This window comes from Mustelus asterias, chromosome 19, assembly GCF_964213995.1.
Source record: "Mustelus asterias chromosome 19, sMusAst1.hap1.1, whole genome shotgun sequence".
Lineage (NCBI taxonomy): Eukaryota > Metazoa > Chordata > Chondrichthyes > Carcharhiniformes > Triakidae > Mustelus > Mustelus asterias.
This window is the reverse complement of record NC_135819.1, coordinates 38,604,169-38,623,992: the sequence shown is the minus strand read 5'-3', so window position 1 is coordinate 38,623,992 and position 19,824 is coordinate 38,604,169. Positions and strand designations below refer to the sequence as shown.

The following is a 19,824-nucleotide window of genomic DNA, read 5'->3' as shown; positions in this document are numbered from 1 at the left end:
CCTTCCCAAAACCGGATCCCTCATTCAGGCACTGAGTTTGAACGTGGTAACTGCCAGGCTCATTACTGGTTGAATACACGTGATGGCAGGATAAGGCCCACAAGTGGCCATTAATTACCCACTTACGGGCCTCAATTTGTGTCCGGGAGGGAGGGCACTTCTCAAGCCTTCCCGCCTTGGGATTAATCAGGCAAAGGCAGGAAGTCACCATGATCCCCAACTGCCACCCTCCCGCTCAATTAAATACCCTCTTGCAAGGTTAAATATCCCCCAGCTCCAAACTCACTGCCAAAGGGACATAACATTACACGGGTGTACGTTATAATTTCAGAAATCTGAAACTCAAACCCAACATTCCTCAGAAGCACCCAAACTAGTTTGAATGGGGGCGGGCTTGGGGTGGGGTGACTAACCTGCTCTTAAGAGGCAAGTCCATTATTTAAATATGTTCAAGACCTGCATGTCTCAAATTTTAACAGCCTTTCAGATGTGACAAATTCCGGCCAGGATTCCCAAATGTTGGGAAGTCCAACAACAAATGGGTGGCACAAAAAGTCAGATCTTGCAGATATGTGTCTTTCCAGCGCTGCTTGTGGGCTAGGTAGAACGAAAGTACATTCCCATACGCTCCTCCACCCCCACCATCTTACACCACCCCCATACCCCCCCAAATATCAGGCTAACTTTCCCATAAATTGGGCTCCCGTATCCCCCATGACCATGCTTCTATCTCCCCTGACCTATGCTTCAATCTCCACACCACCCAAACTCAGAATCACTGAATGGTTACGCTGCAGGAGGAGGCCATTCGGCCCTTTGTGTCTGCCCTGGCTCTTCAAACAAGCATCATTACTTAGTGCCATTCCTCTGCCTTTTTCCCCACACTCACTCTTCAAATAATAGTCTGATACTCTCTTGGATACCTCGCTTGAACCCGCCTCCACCACAATTCCAGGCAGCATATTCCAGACCCGGACCACTCACTGTTTGAAAAGGCTAATTTCTCACACCAGATTTGTTACTCTCGCAAATCTTTTACGAGCGGGAACAGTTTCTCCCTCTCTACTCTGTCCAGCCCCCTCATTGGTCTGAACATCTGTATCAAACCTCCTCTTAGTCTTCTTCTCCGAGGAGAACAGTCCCAACCTCTCCAAATCTATCCTCATAACTAAAGTCTGTCATGTTTGGAACAATTTTTGAAAACCGCTTTTGGACTCCAAGGTGTTCATATCCTTCCTATAGCCCAGAACTGTGCACAGGGTCTAATTAATGTCTTGTATAAGTTCAGCATAACAGCCATGCTCTTAAAGTAAATTGAAGTTTATTTATTATTGTCACAAGTAGGCTTACATTCACACTGCAATGAAGTCACTGTGAAAATCCCCCACTCGCCATACTCTGGTGCCTGTTCGGGTACACTGAGGGAGAATTTAACATGGTCAATGCACCCAACCAGCACGTCTTCGGACTGTGGGAGGAAACAGAAGCACCCGGAGGAAACCCACGCAGACACAGGGAGAACGTGAAAACTCCACACAGACAGTGACCCAAGCCGGGAATCAAACCTGGGTCTCTGGTGCTGTGAGGCAGCAGTGCTAACCACTGGGCTACCATGCACTCTATGTCCCTATTAATAAAGCCCAGAATACTTTATGCTTTACTAACTGCTCTATCCACCTATCCTGCCACCTTCAATGATCTATGCACATATACACCCAGGTCCCTCTGCTCCTGTACCCCTTGTAGAATTTTACCCCTTATTTTGTATTGTCTCTCCATGATTTTTCTACCATGGTAAGTAGTCTCACAACACCAGGTGAGTCCTCTGATGAAGGGACAACACGCCGAAAGCTCGTGCTACCAAATAAACCTGTTGGACTTTAACCTGGTGTTGTGAGACTACTTACTGTGCCCACCCCAGTCCAACGCCGGCAACTCCACATCATATTTTTCCTACCATCTCACACTTCTCCACATTGAACTTCATCTGCCAACCATCTGCCCATTCCACCAATTAGTCTATGTCCTTTTGAAGACCCAAGATCACTCCCTCATTTCCTCCTCTCTGCTCCTGTTCTGAGGCGCCAATCTTACCAATCAGTCAATAAGACTGGCTGCAACTTGGAAACCGAGAAGAAAGTTTCAAATGTGCACGTGCCATTAAGTTCGGCAAGGTGTTCGGTTACCAGAGATTTCAGGTTTCCTGGTTGTCACCACCCACAAATATCAGGGTCATTCATGTGAAACATGTCAGCATATGCGGTCACTTGTATTAGCTTAACCAAGTGACTATCTGTTGGCATGGAGAGAGCATTAATATTAATGTAGGTGTCACTCACCCAGCGTGGGGTCATATTCCCAGATGAACCTCTTGGTCAGAAATCGGACCACAATCGCTGTTAAGCAAAGGAAATAAATTAGTACCTATTAAACGCCGATCAGGTTACAAATTGGAAATTAACCAAACTCCACACAATCACAAAATAAATATGGATGAAAAGGACCCTCGTGACCTCCAGTGCCCACGACACGGCATCCAATTGCTCTTTAAATCATTACAGGGCTTATGCTCCACTATCCTATGTGAAAGGTCATTTCATGTATCGATTATTTCTTTTGTGGAGACTTCTTTAATATTTAGGGTAAGTGCTTCTCACATGCACCACTAAACAAGCCACTTCCTTCGAAAACAGCTCGAGTAGCAGATCCAACCCTTAACCTATTAAATCTGTCACGGTCCCGCAACAGACGGGAAAATGGGATTGGGGCAGAGAGACACAATTTCGACATCTCCAACCAGTCAGAAGGAAATTACTTGCCTCAGTGGAGTGGCAAAATAAAAAACCAGCAGTATGCTGGATCTTATTTAGATTTGCAAGTTCTCACTGACAGAATGCCAATATGCACAACCTCAATTATGGATTACTGAGAATTAAATTCATCCTTTAAACTAACAATGGAAAAGTGTTCGCTTATCTCTTTATTAATGACTAACTACAATCGATTGAAGAGGTATATGCAGATTTAAAACATGCAACTCCTGTTCTTCCATTTCATCAGTAGTTCATTCTTGACTGAGAAATACAGGCATTTCCCATCCCCCATCTGCTGTTCCTGTAGAGGGAGTATTTGTGGCACAATATAGCTATGTTCATTGAGTGGAATCACAGAATCCTTACAGTGCAAAACAAGGCCAATCAGCCCACCATGCCTGCATTGACAACAATCCCACCTAGGCCCTATCCACGTAATCCCACATATTTACCCTGCTCATCCTCCTGACACTAATGGTCAATTTAGCATGGCCAATCCACCCAGCCTGCACATCTTTGGACTGTGGGAGGAAAGCGGAGTACCCGGAGGAAACCCACGCAGACACGGGGAGAATGTGCAAACTCCAACACAGTCACCCAAGGCCAGAAATGAAGCCAGGTCCCTAGCGCATTGAGGCAGCAGGGCCAACCACTGTGCCACCATTAATACATCACTTATTAGCCTATACATTAGAATGAATTCAGAGGTTTCTATACTAAATTACATTCTGATAAAATCCTGGCTTGTGAGTTTTTGAAAGTAATGAAAGATGCCACCATTATGCACACAGTTAAAGGGGAAAATTTTATTAAAAAAGAAAAAATAAATGCACAGCAGCACATTCACTAGCAGAGAAAAGCCAATTGACCCATAAAATGCAACAATAGTATGTTATTGCCTTAGCGGTTAGAAATATTAACGCATGTGGCAAAATTAGACAGCAGGGGTGAGGCCTTAAAATGCGGCGAACCATGCAAAACGTCAACTGACTTGATTCAGTTTGATTTATTGTAACATGCATTGGGATACTGTGAAAAGTATTGTTTCTTGTGTGCTATACAAAACAGCGTTCATAGAGAAAGAAAGGAGAGGGTATGGAATATAGTGTTACAGTCATAGCTAGAGTGTAGAGAAAGATCAACTTAATGCAAAGTAGGTCCATTCAAAAGTCTGATGGCAGCAGGAAAGAAGCTGTTCTCAAGTCGGTTGGCATGTGATCTCAGCCTTTTGTATCTTTTTCCCGACAGAAGGTGGTGGAAGAATGAATGTCCGGAGTGCGTGGGGATTATGCTGGTTGCTTTTCCGAGGCAGCGGCAAGTGTAGACAGAGTCAATGGATGGGAGGCTGGTTAGCGTGATGGACTGGGCTTCATTCACAACCCTTTGTAGTTTCTTGCTGTCTTGCGCAGAGCAGGAGCCCATACCAAGCTGTGATACAACCAGAAAGGACGCTTTCTTGATGGTGCATCTTTGATTTTGGCGGGAATGGAAGATCCCACTGGTGGGAGGGCTATAAAATTTGCAACATGAATAGGAAAAGACGATTGGTTCATCCTGCCAACCCTTCCAAACTTCCTACCAGTTTGCTTATTGCGATTCCAAACCAAGTGCCCCGGAGTCCCATTGACTAATGGGATTTTACACAGGAACATGAGTAGGTCAGTGGGCCTCTCAAACCTGTTTTGCCATTCAGTTGGACCCTGGTTGATCCATATCTCAATTCCATTTACCCAACTTTGCTCCGTACCCCTGGATACCCTTAACCAAGAAAAATCTACCAATTAAAGCCTTGAAACTTTAAATTCACTCAGAATCCATCACAGTTTGGGTTTCTAAATTTGAGTTCCAAATTTTCACTACCCTTTGTTTGAAGAGGTGCCTCCTGATTTAAATGTTATTGCTCTAATTTTAATAATATCCCTGCTCTGGATTCCCCTACCTGAAGAAATATGTTCTTTTGAATTCCTTTATTATTTTAAATAGCTTGATTAGATCACACATCAATATTCAAACCAAGACCTCAAAATTTAACACTTTAACCCTTGCATTGTTCTGATGAATCAGTACTGTGCCCCTTCTAGCTAAATCATAGAATCCCTACAGTACAGAAGGAGGCCATTCAGCCTATCGAGTCTGTACCAACCAGAATCCATTCACGTAACCCCATGCATTTACCCTGCTAATCCCCGAGGCTAGGGTCAATTTAGCATGGCCAATCAACCTAACCCGCAAATCTTTCGACGTTGGGAGGAAACCGGAGCACGCAGAGGAAACTCACGCAGACATGGGGAGAAGGTGCAAACTCCAAACAGACAGTGACCCAAGGCCGGAATTGAACCTGGACCCTGGCACTGTGCGGCAGCACCATGCAGCCCAAACACTGAAGGGGGTTTTAAGCTCAAGTTTGTTTATTATTGTCACAAGTATGCTTACATTAACATTGCAATGAAGTTACAGTGAAAATCCCCTAGTCGCCACATTCCGGCACCTGTTCAGGTGCACTGAGGGAGAATTTTGTAACGCATCTAATGAGTACATTTTTCAGACTGTGGGAGGAAACCGGAGCACCTGGAGGAAACCCACACAGACATGGGGAGAACATGCAGACTCCATAGAGACAGTGACCCAAGCCGGGAATCGAACCCGGGTCCCTGGGGTTGTGAGGCAGCAGTGCTAACCACTGTGCCACCATGCTGCTGAACAAGTTTCTCCAAGGGAAGCGATGGCCTAGTGGTATTATCGCTAGACTATTAATACGGAACCTCAGCTAATGTTCTGGAGACCTGGGTTTGAATCCCGCCACGGCAGATGGTGGAATTTGAATTCAATAAAAATGATCTGGAATTAAGAATCTACTGATGACCATGATACCATTGTCAATTGCTGGAAAAAACCCATTTGGTTCACTAATGTCTTTTCGGGAAGGAAATCTGCCGTCCTTACCTGGTCTGGCCTACATGTGACTCCAGAGCCACAGCAATGTGGTTGACTCTCAACTTCTCTCTGAAATGCCGAGCAAGTCACTCAGTTCAAGGGCAACTAGGGATGGATGGTAAATGCTGGTCAGCCAGTGATACCCATTTCCCATGAATGAATTAAAAAAAGGTAATTCTTGGCGAAGACATCTTTCATTTGTGAACCCAATTCCCTAAAGGTAAAGCCTCACATGTCATTCTTTTTCTTCTTCAGGTCTCTGCTCAAAGGCAGGGCCAACCCAGAGCACAGGTCCTGAGTTCACCCCAGTCAGAATGGGGATTTGCTGGCACCAATCTGATCCACATGAGCTGCCCAGCCAACTGAGCCAACCAGGCTCCCAAGGGTTCTGAGTCCCTGGGGCAATACCCACTTTTCTATGCATGTTGGAGTCTGGAGTTATGGACAGTGATGGTAGAGGCCGCAATTTTCTTTCCATCACAAGGACATGTGTTGGAAGGCTTTTCAAGTTGATACTCAATCCATTTGGCCGCATTATGAATGCACCTTTCTTAGCCATCAAGTCCTGGAGTGGGACTTGAGTTCAGAGGCCGGCACGCTACAGGAACCCGAACTTAGCATTAGCCTTTTCAATCCTTTTTTGCACCACTGCTGCTCTAAAGCTCTGACCTTTAAGAAAATATTCTTTTTCATCTTTTTCAGATCCTAAGGCGGATGATCTCATACTCCCCCAACATTTAACCCACCTGTCTTAGTCTTGATGACTCATTTCGTCAATCTATGCCCCTTTGTTACTTTCTGCTATCATCCACTCAACTTACTCTGCCTCCTCACGTAGTGGCTTCTTCGCGCAAAGCACTGTTAAGTTAATTAGAAGGAATAGAGGGGGTATCCAGCATGCAGCAAATCAAGAATTATAGAAGATGGCTTAAACCAGAAACAATACTTCAACAGAAGATGCAAGAAAGATGATTACAATGGGCTGGGCATACTTGAACATTGGAAACAGGGAGCACATCTTTCAGAGCCCTGCACTTAGAGGTACACAGAATAAATAAGAAGCCAAGGAAAACCAAGAAAGCACTGGATAGACAATGTCAAGATATCTGACAAAAAATAAGTGAATTAATTCAGTCCCATCACCACTGCCAAAAATGACCAATGGGAATTTTATTCTTGTAGTAGCAGTAATAGAGGTAACATTCCTTACTTCACGCTATAAATACAATATACTAGTGAAAAGCTGTAGCCCCAATTCAGGTCTCTGGGCGACACCATGAGTCACATCCTGCCAATCCAGAAATTTCTACATGTTTACTTCCAATTCAGTGTACTCTTGTTTTAGCTTGTAATCTCTAATGTCGGGCAAGGAAGCGGCTCCCAAGTCCACCCCAGCCAGAATGAGGACCTGCTGGCATCTATCTGATCCAACACAACAAACTGTGCCAAATGGTGCCCCTAAGGATTCTGAGTTGCTGAGGCAACGCAGACTTTTACATTTCAGACTTTTACATGCCTGTTATAGGTCCAGAGCTATGAATAGTGAAGGCAAAAGCTCCAACTTGTTTCTACCACAGGGCTGACCAGGAATCTCACATTCTCTTACCACCTGCCAGTACCAGAACCTCCCCAAATGTCTTCTGAAGGCCCATGCGGAGAAGATATATTGACACTGCATTATACGCCACGTTCCTAAGCGCCTCAAAAATTTCAGTTAGGTTAATTGGACACATACCTTTCTCAAAGCCACACTAACTCTTTTTTGTCCAGCCTGTACTTGTCCACGTCCTCAGTCACTCCGACTCTCTGATCATAGATTCCAGTAACGTGCCCACAGCTGATGCTAAACCGACAGGTCTGTCGTTACCCGATTTCTCTCTCCCTTCCTTCTTAATTAACAAGTGACATTTGCAATTTTCCAAGCCAACGGCACAATTCCTGAATTTAGGGAGCTTTGAAAACTTATGACTAATGCATCAGCAATGTCTTCATCCATTTTGTTTTAATACCCTGGGGTGGAAGCAATTCGTTTTGCTTAAATCTGTTATGCTTTTATAATCCCCCCCTCTCCTGTTAATAATCCACAGCACATTTCTGGACCTTCTACTCAAAAATGTGCTGCCTATGTTTCTAATTTTCTCAACTTTGAAACAACATTGCTTATTCCTCGAATCCCAGGCACAAAAGAAGAACTTTGCTTTGTTTTACTTCTCATGATGGCGGCACGATGGCACAGTGGTTAGCACTGCTGCTACACAGCTTACCCCAGTCCAGCGCCGGCATCTCCACATCATGGCTTCACAGTGCCAGGGACTCAGGTTCGATTCCCGGCTTGGGTCACTGTCTGTGCGGAGTCTGCACGTTCTCCCCGTGTCTGCGTGGGTTTCCTCCGGGTGCTCCAGTTTTCTTCCACAGTCCAAAAGACGGGCTGGTTGAGTGCATTGGCCATGCTAAATTCTCCCTCAGCGCACCCTAAAAGGTGCCAGAGTGTGGCGACTAGGGGATTTTCACAGTAACTTCATTGCAGTGTTAATGTAAGCGTACTTGTGACTAATAAATAATTTTTAAAAAACTTTTTTTGACCCCAAATTCCCAGGACAAACAATCTATCCTCAAACCCCATCTCTTCGATCAGTTAATCTTTGTGGCAATGAGACTAAACTGAACACACTGTTCCAGATGCAGTCTGAGAGTAAAGCAGATAGAAGGCACCAAGTTTTGAACCATTCAAAATGTCTTTGTCACTGACTTTCTTTACAAGATGGCATCCGTCAAGCAATGTTGGTGTTCAACTGGCTCACAAGTAGAGTTGTTTGTTTAACCATGGTATTGTCAATAAGATTAGTACTTGGTGATAAGTTTAGAAGAGATTCAAAATCTTTTTGACATAAGTCACTGCATGAATTTACTTGGCATCAAAAGTCACAGAAACCAGCAAATTGCTGTGTAAGTTTTGCTTGGAGCAGCCATTTGTTGATAAATTGTGTGTGTTCTAGTATAAGCCAGATGCAAGGAAGTTCTATTTAAAAAAAGACTTCATGTAAACCATCTCAACTGAGTTTCAATCTTTCTAATTCAACATTTAGATTTAATTAGTCAGTAAATAAATCACTATTATTGGATGAAATATAACCCACTGAAATGATTTTAATAACTGCAGTCGAAGGTTTTTCCGTTGCCCAACTCTAACTGGTTCTTTAAAATCCATTCATTTGTCATCCTTCATTGGCAGTACTGTTGGACCATGTAACTACCATTGATCATTCTCAAGCACAAATCTATTGGCCTGTGTATACCTTTCCTTAAACATTTTTCAAAGGTTAGTCAATGCACCAAGTGGACATAACTCCTCAAAAGTGCAAACACAGGAAGTTGAAACTACATCCAAATGGCCAACAGAATTTTATAGTTTTATGAATAGGGACAGCAAGATTAAGAGTAAAGTAGTAATGATGTATTCATATTTAACATTGTTTAGATCACTATCAGCGGTCTATGTATGGTTTGGGATACTCAGTTAGAGAAAGGATATCATAGAACATAGAACATAGAACAGTACAGCACAGAACAGGCCCTTCGGCCCACGATGTTGTGCCGAGCTTTATCTGAAACCAAGATCAAGCTATCCCACTCCCTATCATCCTGGTGTGCTCCATGTGCCTATCCAATAATCAAAGCCAGAAAGGATATCAAAGCCATAAAGAATGCACAATGTTGATTTATCAAGGTCATTGTAAACTATGAGGTCGATTATGTCTGTGCTGTCTCTTTGCTAACGCAACCAAAAATATTAATTCTTTTTTCTGATAGTCTTGCAGCCTTGCATTTTATTTTGCTTCAAGTCAAATATTTAAGTGAAGTTTAATATCAATTTTTTCCTTAAAAATGCAATTATCTCTGCCTCAACAACCCTTGATCACATAGTGTTCCACCAACACTGTGTTAAAAGAAATTTCTCATAACCTGTCCATAATTTTAAATTGATGACTCCCCAACCAGAATAACTCTATATACCCCAATTAAGTCTTCTTTCAGCCTTTCTTACTTAACCGGATATAGTTGCACTATTTCAAGACTCCTCTCGTAACTTTTTTTAAAAATATTCATTTGTGAGACATGGGCGGCTGGTTGGTCGGTATTTAATGCCCACCCCTAGTTGCCCTTGGAGGGCAGTTGAGAGTCAACCACATTGCTCTGGAGTCACGTGTCGGCCAGACCGGGTAAGGATGGCAGATTTCCTTCCCTAAAGGACATTAGTGAACCAGATGGGTTTTTTTCGACAATTGACAATGGTTTCATGGTCATCAGTAGATTTTTAATTCCGGATTTTAAAAAATTATTGAATTCAAATTCCACCATTTCGGGATCCGAACCCGGGTCCCCAGAACTTTAGCTAAGTTTCTGGATTAATAGTCTAGCGACAATACCACTAGGTCATTTCCTCCATGAGGAAAAACCCATCTGGTTCACTAATCTTCTTTAGGGAAGGAAATCTGCAGTTCTTACTCGGTCTGGCCTACATGTGACTCCAGAGTCACAGCAATGTGGTTGACTCTCAACTGCCTTCGGCAATAAATGCTGGCCATCCAGCGATGCCCATGTCCCACGATAAATTCCATTTATCTGCCATTGGGTTGAATTAATTTTTATGGGTGTCTATAATAATTATTCTGTAATACTCCTAAAAACTCCAACATCAACAAGTATGATGGCTAGCTTCAGTGAAAAATGTCAATTTGTCAATGTTGGAATATGGATGTGTGTAAAACTGCGCATAGCTCACCTTGAAAAAGGGGATATTATAAAAAGAGGCCCACACACCAACTCATACAGGTCACTGCTGGAGCTCTATAGCATATTTGATGCTTGTAAAAGATAGAATGGTTAAGCTAATAGAATTAATTATGTTATGTGTATCAACATACTGAAGTCTGTTTGAGTTGCTTGCTTTATCATCAACTTCTCTTTCAAGGATATACTATGTTAAAACCTTCAAGTAATAACAATGGGAAAGATAAAACAGAGACCTCAGCAGAAGGGCAAGATGAGATGAATGTGAAACTGAAGGATTACAGAAGTTGAGCTATTAACAGAAATGTAAATCTTAGAACCTTTGGAAAAACAGGAAGCAGCTGCAATTGCCTAAATGTTGGGGCACAGGAGGGCCATAAACTATCAATGGCGTCAACTTGATTTAATCATATTGGCCAGAACAAACTATTGCCTAATAAGGCATGGCGAGGGTCTCTGGTTAGGGATGAGAGGGGGCCACAGGACATCGTTGGCACACAACTAGGAGAAGGCTGACTACGGTCAACAGAGCACAGGAAGGAAAGAAGGGAAGACTCTGCCCCAGAGAGCTCGGAAGCAGGAACCATTGGAGCAGAGTCTCACTGCACATCTATTACCATTGTTAAGCTGTCTTACTTGGTGATACTTTCATAAACTGTCTGCCTTAATTAAAGAACTTTAATCAGTACCTTGTAGGCTAAGAGCGGGTTAGATATTCTTTGCCTCACATAGATGATCACATCTGGGGCTCTCTCTCTCTCTCCAGAGTTTTTTGCACTGCTATATTCTAAAGGTCCTTGCTAGAAGCCCACAATTCTCCTACATTTTACATCTATTTACCATTGTCCTCTATAGTTGTTGTTGATTGGCTGCAAATAAATCTGTGTGGCCAGTACAATACCGTTTTCTATTCCACAATTAGAAGGGGGGATACCGGGGGAATGGGAATGGAGGGGAAAGCACAAATAGAGAGGGAATTCCTTAACTTAGAAGGATGTGAATCTTTGGAACTCTCTCCCACAGAAGACTGTGGGTGCTCAGTCGTTGCGTATATTCAAGGTTGAGATCTATTGCTTTTGGAGCTAAGGGGTATGGTTGGAGGGGGAGGTGGAGGAACAGAGGGCAGGTGGACGATGGAGTTGAGGTGGATCAACCATGATCTTTATGAATGATGGAGCAGACTCGAGGAATCATATAGGCAATTTCTGCTCCTATTTCTCTTGTTCTTTCCCATGTCTTATGGGAAATGCTAGCATGCTACAAACACAACTAAACAGGTTTCCTTTCATAACTCCTCCGCTAAAATCATTCTGTGTAAGGTCAGCATTGATTGTCAATATATTCATCTGTAATGTTTCTATCTAATAATGGCATTAACCATTTACAATATACAAGTCAACACCTTCATACAGTAGCAGAAAAGGAGATGTATATCAATATGTTTGTTATTAGCGTCACAGAGTCTAGAAACAGCTCTCCAACTACAAGAAAAATGTTGCAAACAGCATCAACCTCTCCATGTAGCATCCTTTGAATTGACAAAAGCCTTCGACTCTGCAAATTATGGGGCATTCTGGAGGGCTCTGATGAATAGATGTCCTCCAAAATGCATGAGCATGCTTTGTCTGCTTCATGATGACGTATGAGTGGTGATCCTCAACAATGAATCTATTACAAACCTTTTTGCAGTTAAAACAGGAGTAAAGCAAGATTGTGTCATCGCCCCAACCCTTTTTACCATCTTCCTCTCTGCCATGCTTCATCTGATAAGAAACAAGCTCCCTCCTAGAGTGCAGCATATTTATTGAATGGCTGCTAAACTATTTAATCTCAGATTGATGCCATTCAGAGACTAAGACCACCTTACAGAGCTCCAATATGCTGATGGTGTTACCATTAGTACGGTATAAGAAACGGACCTCCAAAGAATCGCTGACATCTTTACTGAGACGTACAAGAAGACGGGACTTGCACTCAGCATTAAAGTGATCAAAGTCCTCCTTCAGCCAAATACACACACCCCAGCCCCAACGATTAACATTCGTGAGGAGTAGCTGGAAAATGTGGAACATTTCCAGTACCTCGGAAGTTATCTTTCACAGAAGGCTGACATTGACGAAGAAATCCAGCATCGCATGAAATCTGCCACTGCGCCCTTTGGGACAGCGAGTGTTTGAAGATTGCGACATCAAACCAAGTGCATGGTCTACCATGTGGTTTGATCCTTTCGGGACTGTCCGGGGCTGAAACAAGGGCAATATATAAGAGGCTCCTCAAAGCACTGGAGTCATACCATCAAAACTGCCCGCCTGCGGAAGATCATACATATCAAGTGGGTGGACAAATGCACCAACATCAGTGCCCACTCATAAGCAGGTACCACAGCATCGAGAATATGAGCACCTGCCATTAGCTTTGCTGGGCTGATCATATCGCTCTGGTGTCAATGCCAGGCTCCCAAAGCAAGTCTTCTTCTCCCACCTTAGTCAGGGCAACAAAGGAGGACATAAGAAACGAAGATGTGCTGAAAGCCAACATGAAGAAATACAACATTGACATCGACTCCTGGGAGACTATCGCTTTGGATCAAACCAGATGGCCGCAGTGCCTGTGGGAAGGATCCCAGCATTTTGAGACTCAAAGACAACAAATTAAGAGGAAAAGAAAAAGCGGCAAGAAAAACATACGGCCCGAATTAATAACACACGACCAGATATGCTGCTTGACAACAAATGTCCTACACAGCATAAAGTCTGCAGATCCCAAATCAGCCATCTTCTTTGTGGAGTTCACTGCCCCATAGCGCGGTGGAGTCTGAATCGTTGAATGGTTTCAAGGAGATAGATATCTTTCTAATGGAAAAAGGGATAAGGAGATATGGGGAATAGGTGGGGAGGTGGATTTGAGACCAGGGAGAGATCAGCCATGATCTGATTGAACGGCAGAGCAGGTTCGAAGGGCTGAATTTGCCTACTTATGCTCCAAATTCCAATGCTCCTATACTCACTGGCGAGGGATGGTCAATAATAAGTCTTTGGAAAAGAAGTCAAAATAAACAAAGAACATTGGATTTCAAAGCTGCAAATGGAGTTTCTGGCATCAAGATGGACAGATTTCCAGGTTAGAATATTTGGAACACAATAAGGAAAATATGATCGTTTCATCATATTTATCATCTTTCAGTAACTACTGTCAGTAAGTGCGGCACAACCGGAGATTTTGATAGACTTTTCTGTTTTGTTGCATAACTGTCTGACCAACTGCGAGCAGGAAATATTTGGCAGATATCTCCAGTACTCCCACATAAACAGATCTGCCATCAAACTGTTGCTCTTGCCATATAAATGTGGACCAGTGTGCTGAATAATTTCTTGGCCCGTGGGTGGTTCTTACTGGAAGCACAACCTCTTAAAAATAAAGGACCATGATAAAAGATTTATGGTAGCAATCATCAAGATTATTGTTCCAAACCAGACTGACTCCAATGTATCTGGCCTCAAGTAACAGAGTGCCGTGAGGTGTCCCTCACTTACTGGTGCTCGGGGTTGCAACATGGACTGTGGATGATCTGACTTTAATGTGGAGTTAATGTCCTCAAGAAAAATCGAGCTGTCTCAGCCAATATGTTTGCGAAAATCCTTGCAATGAAAATGTGGAAAAGGGAGCTGAGCTCTGAGACAAACAGCATAATTACAGACCCAGCGCACCCCGGACATTCTCTCTTCCACCTTCTTCCATCGGGAAAAAGGTACATGTATCAACCGACTTGAGAGCCACTTCTTCCCTGCTGCCATCAGACTTTTAAATGGACTGGCTTCGTATTTAGTTGATCTTTCTCCATACCCTAACTATGACTGTAACACTACATGCTGCACTCAGAGAAAATGCTGGAAAATCTCAGCAGGTCTGGCAGCATCTGTAAGGAGAGAAAAGAGCTGAGGTTTCAAGCCCAGATGACCCTTTGTTCAAGCTAAAAGACATACATTCTGCTCTCTCTCATTTCCTTCTCTATGAACGGTATGCTTTGTCTGTATAGCGCGCAAGAAACAATACTTTTCACTGTATACTAATACATATGACAATAGTAAATCAAATCAAATCAAACAGCAGGAAGAAAGAAAATGTAACAGAGAGGTATGGACAGGATGAAGAAGGAGCAGTTGTTCCCTTGATTCAGGGGTCAATCACGAGGGGGCATAGTTTTAGGCTAAGTGGCAGGAGATTCAGAGGGGATTTGAGAAAACATTTTTTCATTCAGACCGTGGCCGGGGGGGGGGAATCTGGAATGCACAGCCCGAGAAGGTAGTGGAGGCCAGAAAACTTAAAAGCATTAAAAAATATTTGGATGAGCACTTGAAACATCATAACATTCAAGGATATGCGACAAGTGCTGGAAAATGGGATTAGTGCAACTTGTGGTAGTTATTGCTGGTGCAGACTCAATGGGCCGAAGGGCCTTTTCTGTACTGTATGGCTCTATTATAAACCAGATGAATAAATGGAATGTGACCACATTAATAGTTTGAATGGTGCTTGCTGCCAATGGTGCCTCCAGTGGCTATTCCAATTTTTTACGTTACAAGTTGGAAAAATTATATCGTAAACTTAAAAAAGGTCATTCAGCCCATCAGAATTTGTTCTAACTCCACCAATACTTGCATCCAACAGTTGTGTGATTGTGCCTATTGCCTTTAATTCTATCACCATATAGGATTAATCCAAACACATATCAATCTTTGAACAATTTACTTTTCACTAACTTTATATCCTCTACTGCGACTGACCTGTTTTATTTTTAAGCAGCATTTTGGGCTCACTTGCAAGAGTATGTACCTTCTCTTGCAACTCAGCCAACGTTGTCTACCTGATACGCTGCAGGAAAGGATGTCCCGAGGCATGGTACATTGGGGAAACCATGCAGATGCTACGACACCGGATGAATGAACACCACTCGACAATTACCAGGCAAGACTGTTCTCTTCCTGTTGGGGAGCACTTCAGCCTCTGATCTCCGGGTAAGCGTTCTCCAAGGCGGCCTTCACGACACACGACAGCGCAGAGTCGCTGAGCAGAGACTGATAGCCAAGTTCCGCACACATGAGGACGGCCTCAACCGGGATATTGGGTTCATGTCACACTGTCTGTAACCCCCACAACTTGCCTGGATGTGCAAAATCACACAAGCTGTCCTGTCTGGAGACAATACACATCTCTTTAACCTGTGCTTAATGCTCCCTCCACTCACATTGTCTGTACCTTTAAGACTTGATTAGCTGTAAAGACTCACATTCCAATCATTATTCATGTAAATTGAGTTTGTGTCTTTGTGCCCTGTTTGTAATCAGAACTCCCACCCACCTGACGAAGGAACAGCCTGTTCCAAAAGCTAGTGGCTTTTGCTACCAAATAAACCTGTTGGACTTTAACCTGGTGTTGTTAGACTTCTTACTGTGTTTACCCCAGTCCAACGCTGGCATCTCCACATTATGTAATCAAATACATGCTACACTCTTCAAATGCTTCGTAAAACTACTTTGCCACAAAGAAAATGCAAATCATCAAAATTCTCATTTAGGAGGAAGCCAGGTTGTAGGTTTGGCCAGACAGGACAAAACAGGTTACAGAGAAACATCTGGAATACCAAAATATCAGGAATTCCCAAATTAACTCTACAGCTGTCTGACAATGTGGCTAGATCATCACGGAAAGAAAAATCCGAGCCTTGCTCAGAAAGCTGACGGTAAACACGAAGAGATGCAACATTCACATGATCTGGAAAGGGTGATTCCACAGTCTGGCACTGAGTGAAGGGCACAGCACCCACAGGGCACAGCACCCACAGGGAAGTCATAGCTGCTCAATGCGTATGACCTTCCCCATTCAATTTTAACTGGTTGGAAAATCATGGGCTGTGATCCCACAGTGCCTCAAAATGGCTGACTCCTCCTCACCGGTGATAGCATATCTGCCAATCACCTTTGACAGGACGAGATTCAAGATATTCTGTGACAAATGTCATGCAAGAAACCAGCCTGTCCCTATTTTGAGATTCTCATGATTAACTCCTGGTGGCACAATGGTTAGCACTGCTGTCTCACAACTCTGGGGATCCGGGTTCGATTCCTAGCTTGGGTCACTGTCTGCGCGGAGTCTGCATGTTCTTCCCGTATCCCCGTTGGTTTCCTCTGGGTGCTCCAGTTTCCTCCCAGTGTGATAGACATGCTGGTTAGGTGCATTGGCCATGCTAAACTCTCACTTAGTGTACCTGAAAAGGCGTCGGAGTGTGGTGACTAGGGGATTTTCACAGTAACTTCATTACACTGTTAATGTAAGCCTACTTGTGACATTATTAAACTAAATTAGGTCAAGAACTTTTCATTCTGAAGACTTTTGGATAACTGAGCTGAATGTTAACAGCTCTGGGCTAAAGAATTTTCCAATTTTCCATCCTATAAGTAGCACAGTCATTGGAGGCAATTTCTGCCTCAGATTCAGTAACCAAACTGCATTGTTTTCTTACAAAGGAAACAGGAGGAATGTTTCAATTGGCCTTATAAGCGGAGGTAAAAAGGTTCAGGTCTCTCTTCTAACCCTTTAACCAGAAGCATTTTCCGGATATGAGAATATCAAGTGAGGATTAGGCTCCACTGCTGTGAAAGACAGAGATGAGGAGGAAAATCTTCTCAGAGTGGTGAATCTGTGGAATTCTTTACTGCAGAGGACTGTAGAAGCTGGGTCATTCAGTATGTTCAAGGCCGAGACAGACAGATTTTTAATCAGTAAGGCAATCAAGGGTTATGGGTATAAGACAGAAAAGTGGAGTTGAGGATAATCACATCAGATTAGTCGTGATCTCACTGAGTGGCAGAGCAGACTCAATGAGCCGCTACTCCTGATCCTATATCTCACTCAATCCAAAGACTTCATTATGAATGTTATCACTTCGGCAAGGTACTACAGAAGCTCCATTCCCACGGAACTGTAACCCAACAAAGATTCAATGCTTTGTGAAGGGAAGGCAAGGTAAATTAAACGGTGAGAAAAAGGGGATAAAATTTGGGACGTTACCAAGAAGAGGCCCACACTGGAAGAACCATTAGCATCAGTATAAAATATGGTTTCTGTGACTGTGTTAAGTTCAACCAGCATAAATCAATTCAAACAGAACAAAGCACCACTGGGATTATGGTTCTGTTGCACTTTGTGAAGTGGTGAATGAATTCCAAACCCTGAGTCACAAATGCTCACGAATGAAGAACTGAAACTCGGACTGGACTACTAATTAGCCAGAGCTAATGAAACATCTCCAATATACGGCTGTTTTCTTTCAATGGAGACATCAGGTACAGCCTCGTTACCTGGAACTAACCAGCAATAGAAGAAGATAGAACATTCATCAGCTGTACCTCAAATATATCAAAGGATGACTGCAAGACATGATCATTAATGTAGAAAACAAGGAACATGCAAAAACTACTGTGCTGACATGACAGCACAACAGAGGAGAGACTTGCCTTTCCATTGTGTAATGTATATCACCCAAAGAAAAACTGCCAAAAAGATTCCCACAGCAAAATACAAGGTTAGGAAGCGGAATGACTCTGGGATCCAGACAACACTTTCGAAAGGATAAAAGCTTTAGCCAGGAACTGCTAAATGTGTCAGTGCTCTCCATATATGGGGATGAACAGAGCAATATAATTGATGACAATAATATTGATGTGAATCACAAACACCAGGACAGTGGTGCAGTTGGACTCTTTGTATCTCTTGTTAAAAGATAATTAATCACCCATTTTCTCCACTGACTTTGCCTTCCTCTGTGAATTAGTTTCATTACAATAATTGTGGATCTTGATTACATTCATTAACAATCATGTGCAGCCATGTGCAAATAATGGGGAAGTGTGTGGATTCGTAACAACCAAATGATAGCCAGGATGTTGAAACCCCCAAATTATTGACTTCTGGTCACTCATTCATCCATCCATTTGGCACGTCCCATTGATTACTGTTTGCCTTAACTCACAAAGCTGCTGCTTAATTAAAGACAATTGGAACAGTATCATCCACAGCAGGAGTTTAATGAAGCCTAGGATAAGCACAGCGTCCCAAAGATAACACAGGAGAAGTGACATTTCAATAGCTGAAGTTGATCTTTCTCTACACCCGAGCTATGACTGTAACATTACATTCTGCATCCTCTCATCTCCTTCTCCCCTGTGTACTCTACGTACAGTATCCTTTATCTATAAAGCACGCAACCTTTCACTGTATACCAATACATGGGCGGTATGGTGACAGTGGTTGGCACTGCTGCCTCACAGCTCCAGGGACCTGGGTTCAATTCCCAGCTTGGGTCACTGCCTGTGTGGAGTTTGCATGTTCTCCCCGTGTCTGAGTGGGTTTCCTCCGGGTGCTCCGGTTTCCTCCCACAGTCCAAAGATGTGCGGGTTAGGTGCATTGGCCATTGTAAATTGCCCCTTAGTGTCCCGGGATGTGTCGCTTAGAGGGATTAGCGGGGTAAATGTGTGGGGTTGTGGGGATCGGGCGTGGGGTGGGATTGTGGTCGGTGCAGACGCGATGAGCCGAATGGCCTCCTTCAGCACTATAGGAATTCTATGATGCTGTGTGACGATAATAAATCAGATCAAAGACTGCGCATCCAGGAAATGGAGACCATTGTACTCAGGCACCAAAGTGCATTCATCTCGCTGGCTATGAAACACATTCTGATGCAGAACACCGCAAGCATCAATAAGCGTGAGTCACAAAATCTATACAGAAGCAGTTTCATTCAGAAAAAGATATCTTGCGGCTGCCAAAATAGAAACCTCTCAAAAGGTTGATGCCTTCAGACAATTTAGCATTCTTCATTTAACCACGACGCAACAAAGCACCAGCAGATCCAGTTGGAGGGGACAACAGCTTCTGGTAACTTGCAAATACAAACATATTCCAAGCTGCAGAGATTTTACTCAGACAGCTCGCTTGGTATTAACCTGGTGCAGCAAAGGAAGGATGAGTCACTGTTTTATTCATGTATGATACAGTCAGACCTTACTCCAGTTGCCATGTTTGCAGCATTTGGTTCAAAATATGAATTATCTGTCAATTTCTCTCTCTATTTGGTGAATTTCTTTGCTGTTTAAATGTAAGACATCTCAGGAAAGACCATTTTTGACTCCCACAGGCTGGACTGTTACGGCTGTTCACACCTGCTGGATTTTCCCATCCCGCTGCAATGGACGGAGATTTAGCTGGGCGCCAAATTCTCCATCTTCAC

The 19,824-nt window shown here is 43.3% G+C and overlaps 1 protein-coding gene across 1 annotated transcript in view; it reads right to left on the bottom strand.

Annotated features, from left to right (window-relative positions):
* The window catches only part of rerg (RAS-like, estrogen-regulated, growth inhibitor), a 94,791-nt gene that overhangs the window by 32,000 nt on the left and 42,967 nt on the right, over positions 1–19,824 (bottom strand). Inside the window, exon 3 of the mRNA XM_078235379.1 lies at positions 2,340–2,396. Coding sequence (XP_078091505.1) covers positions 2,340–2,396 — 57 coding nt within the window. The remainder of the gene's footprint in view (positions 1–2,339; positions 2,397–19,824) is intronic.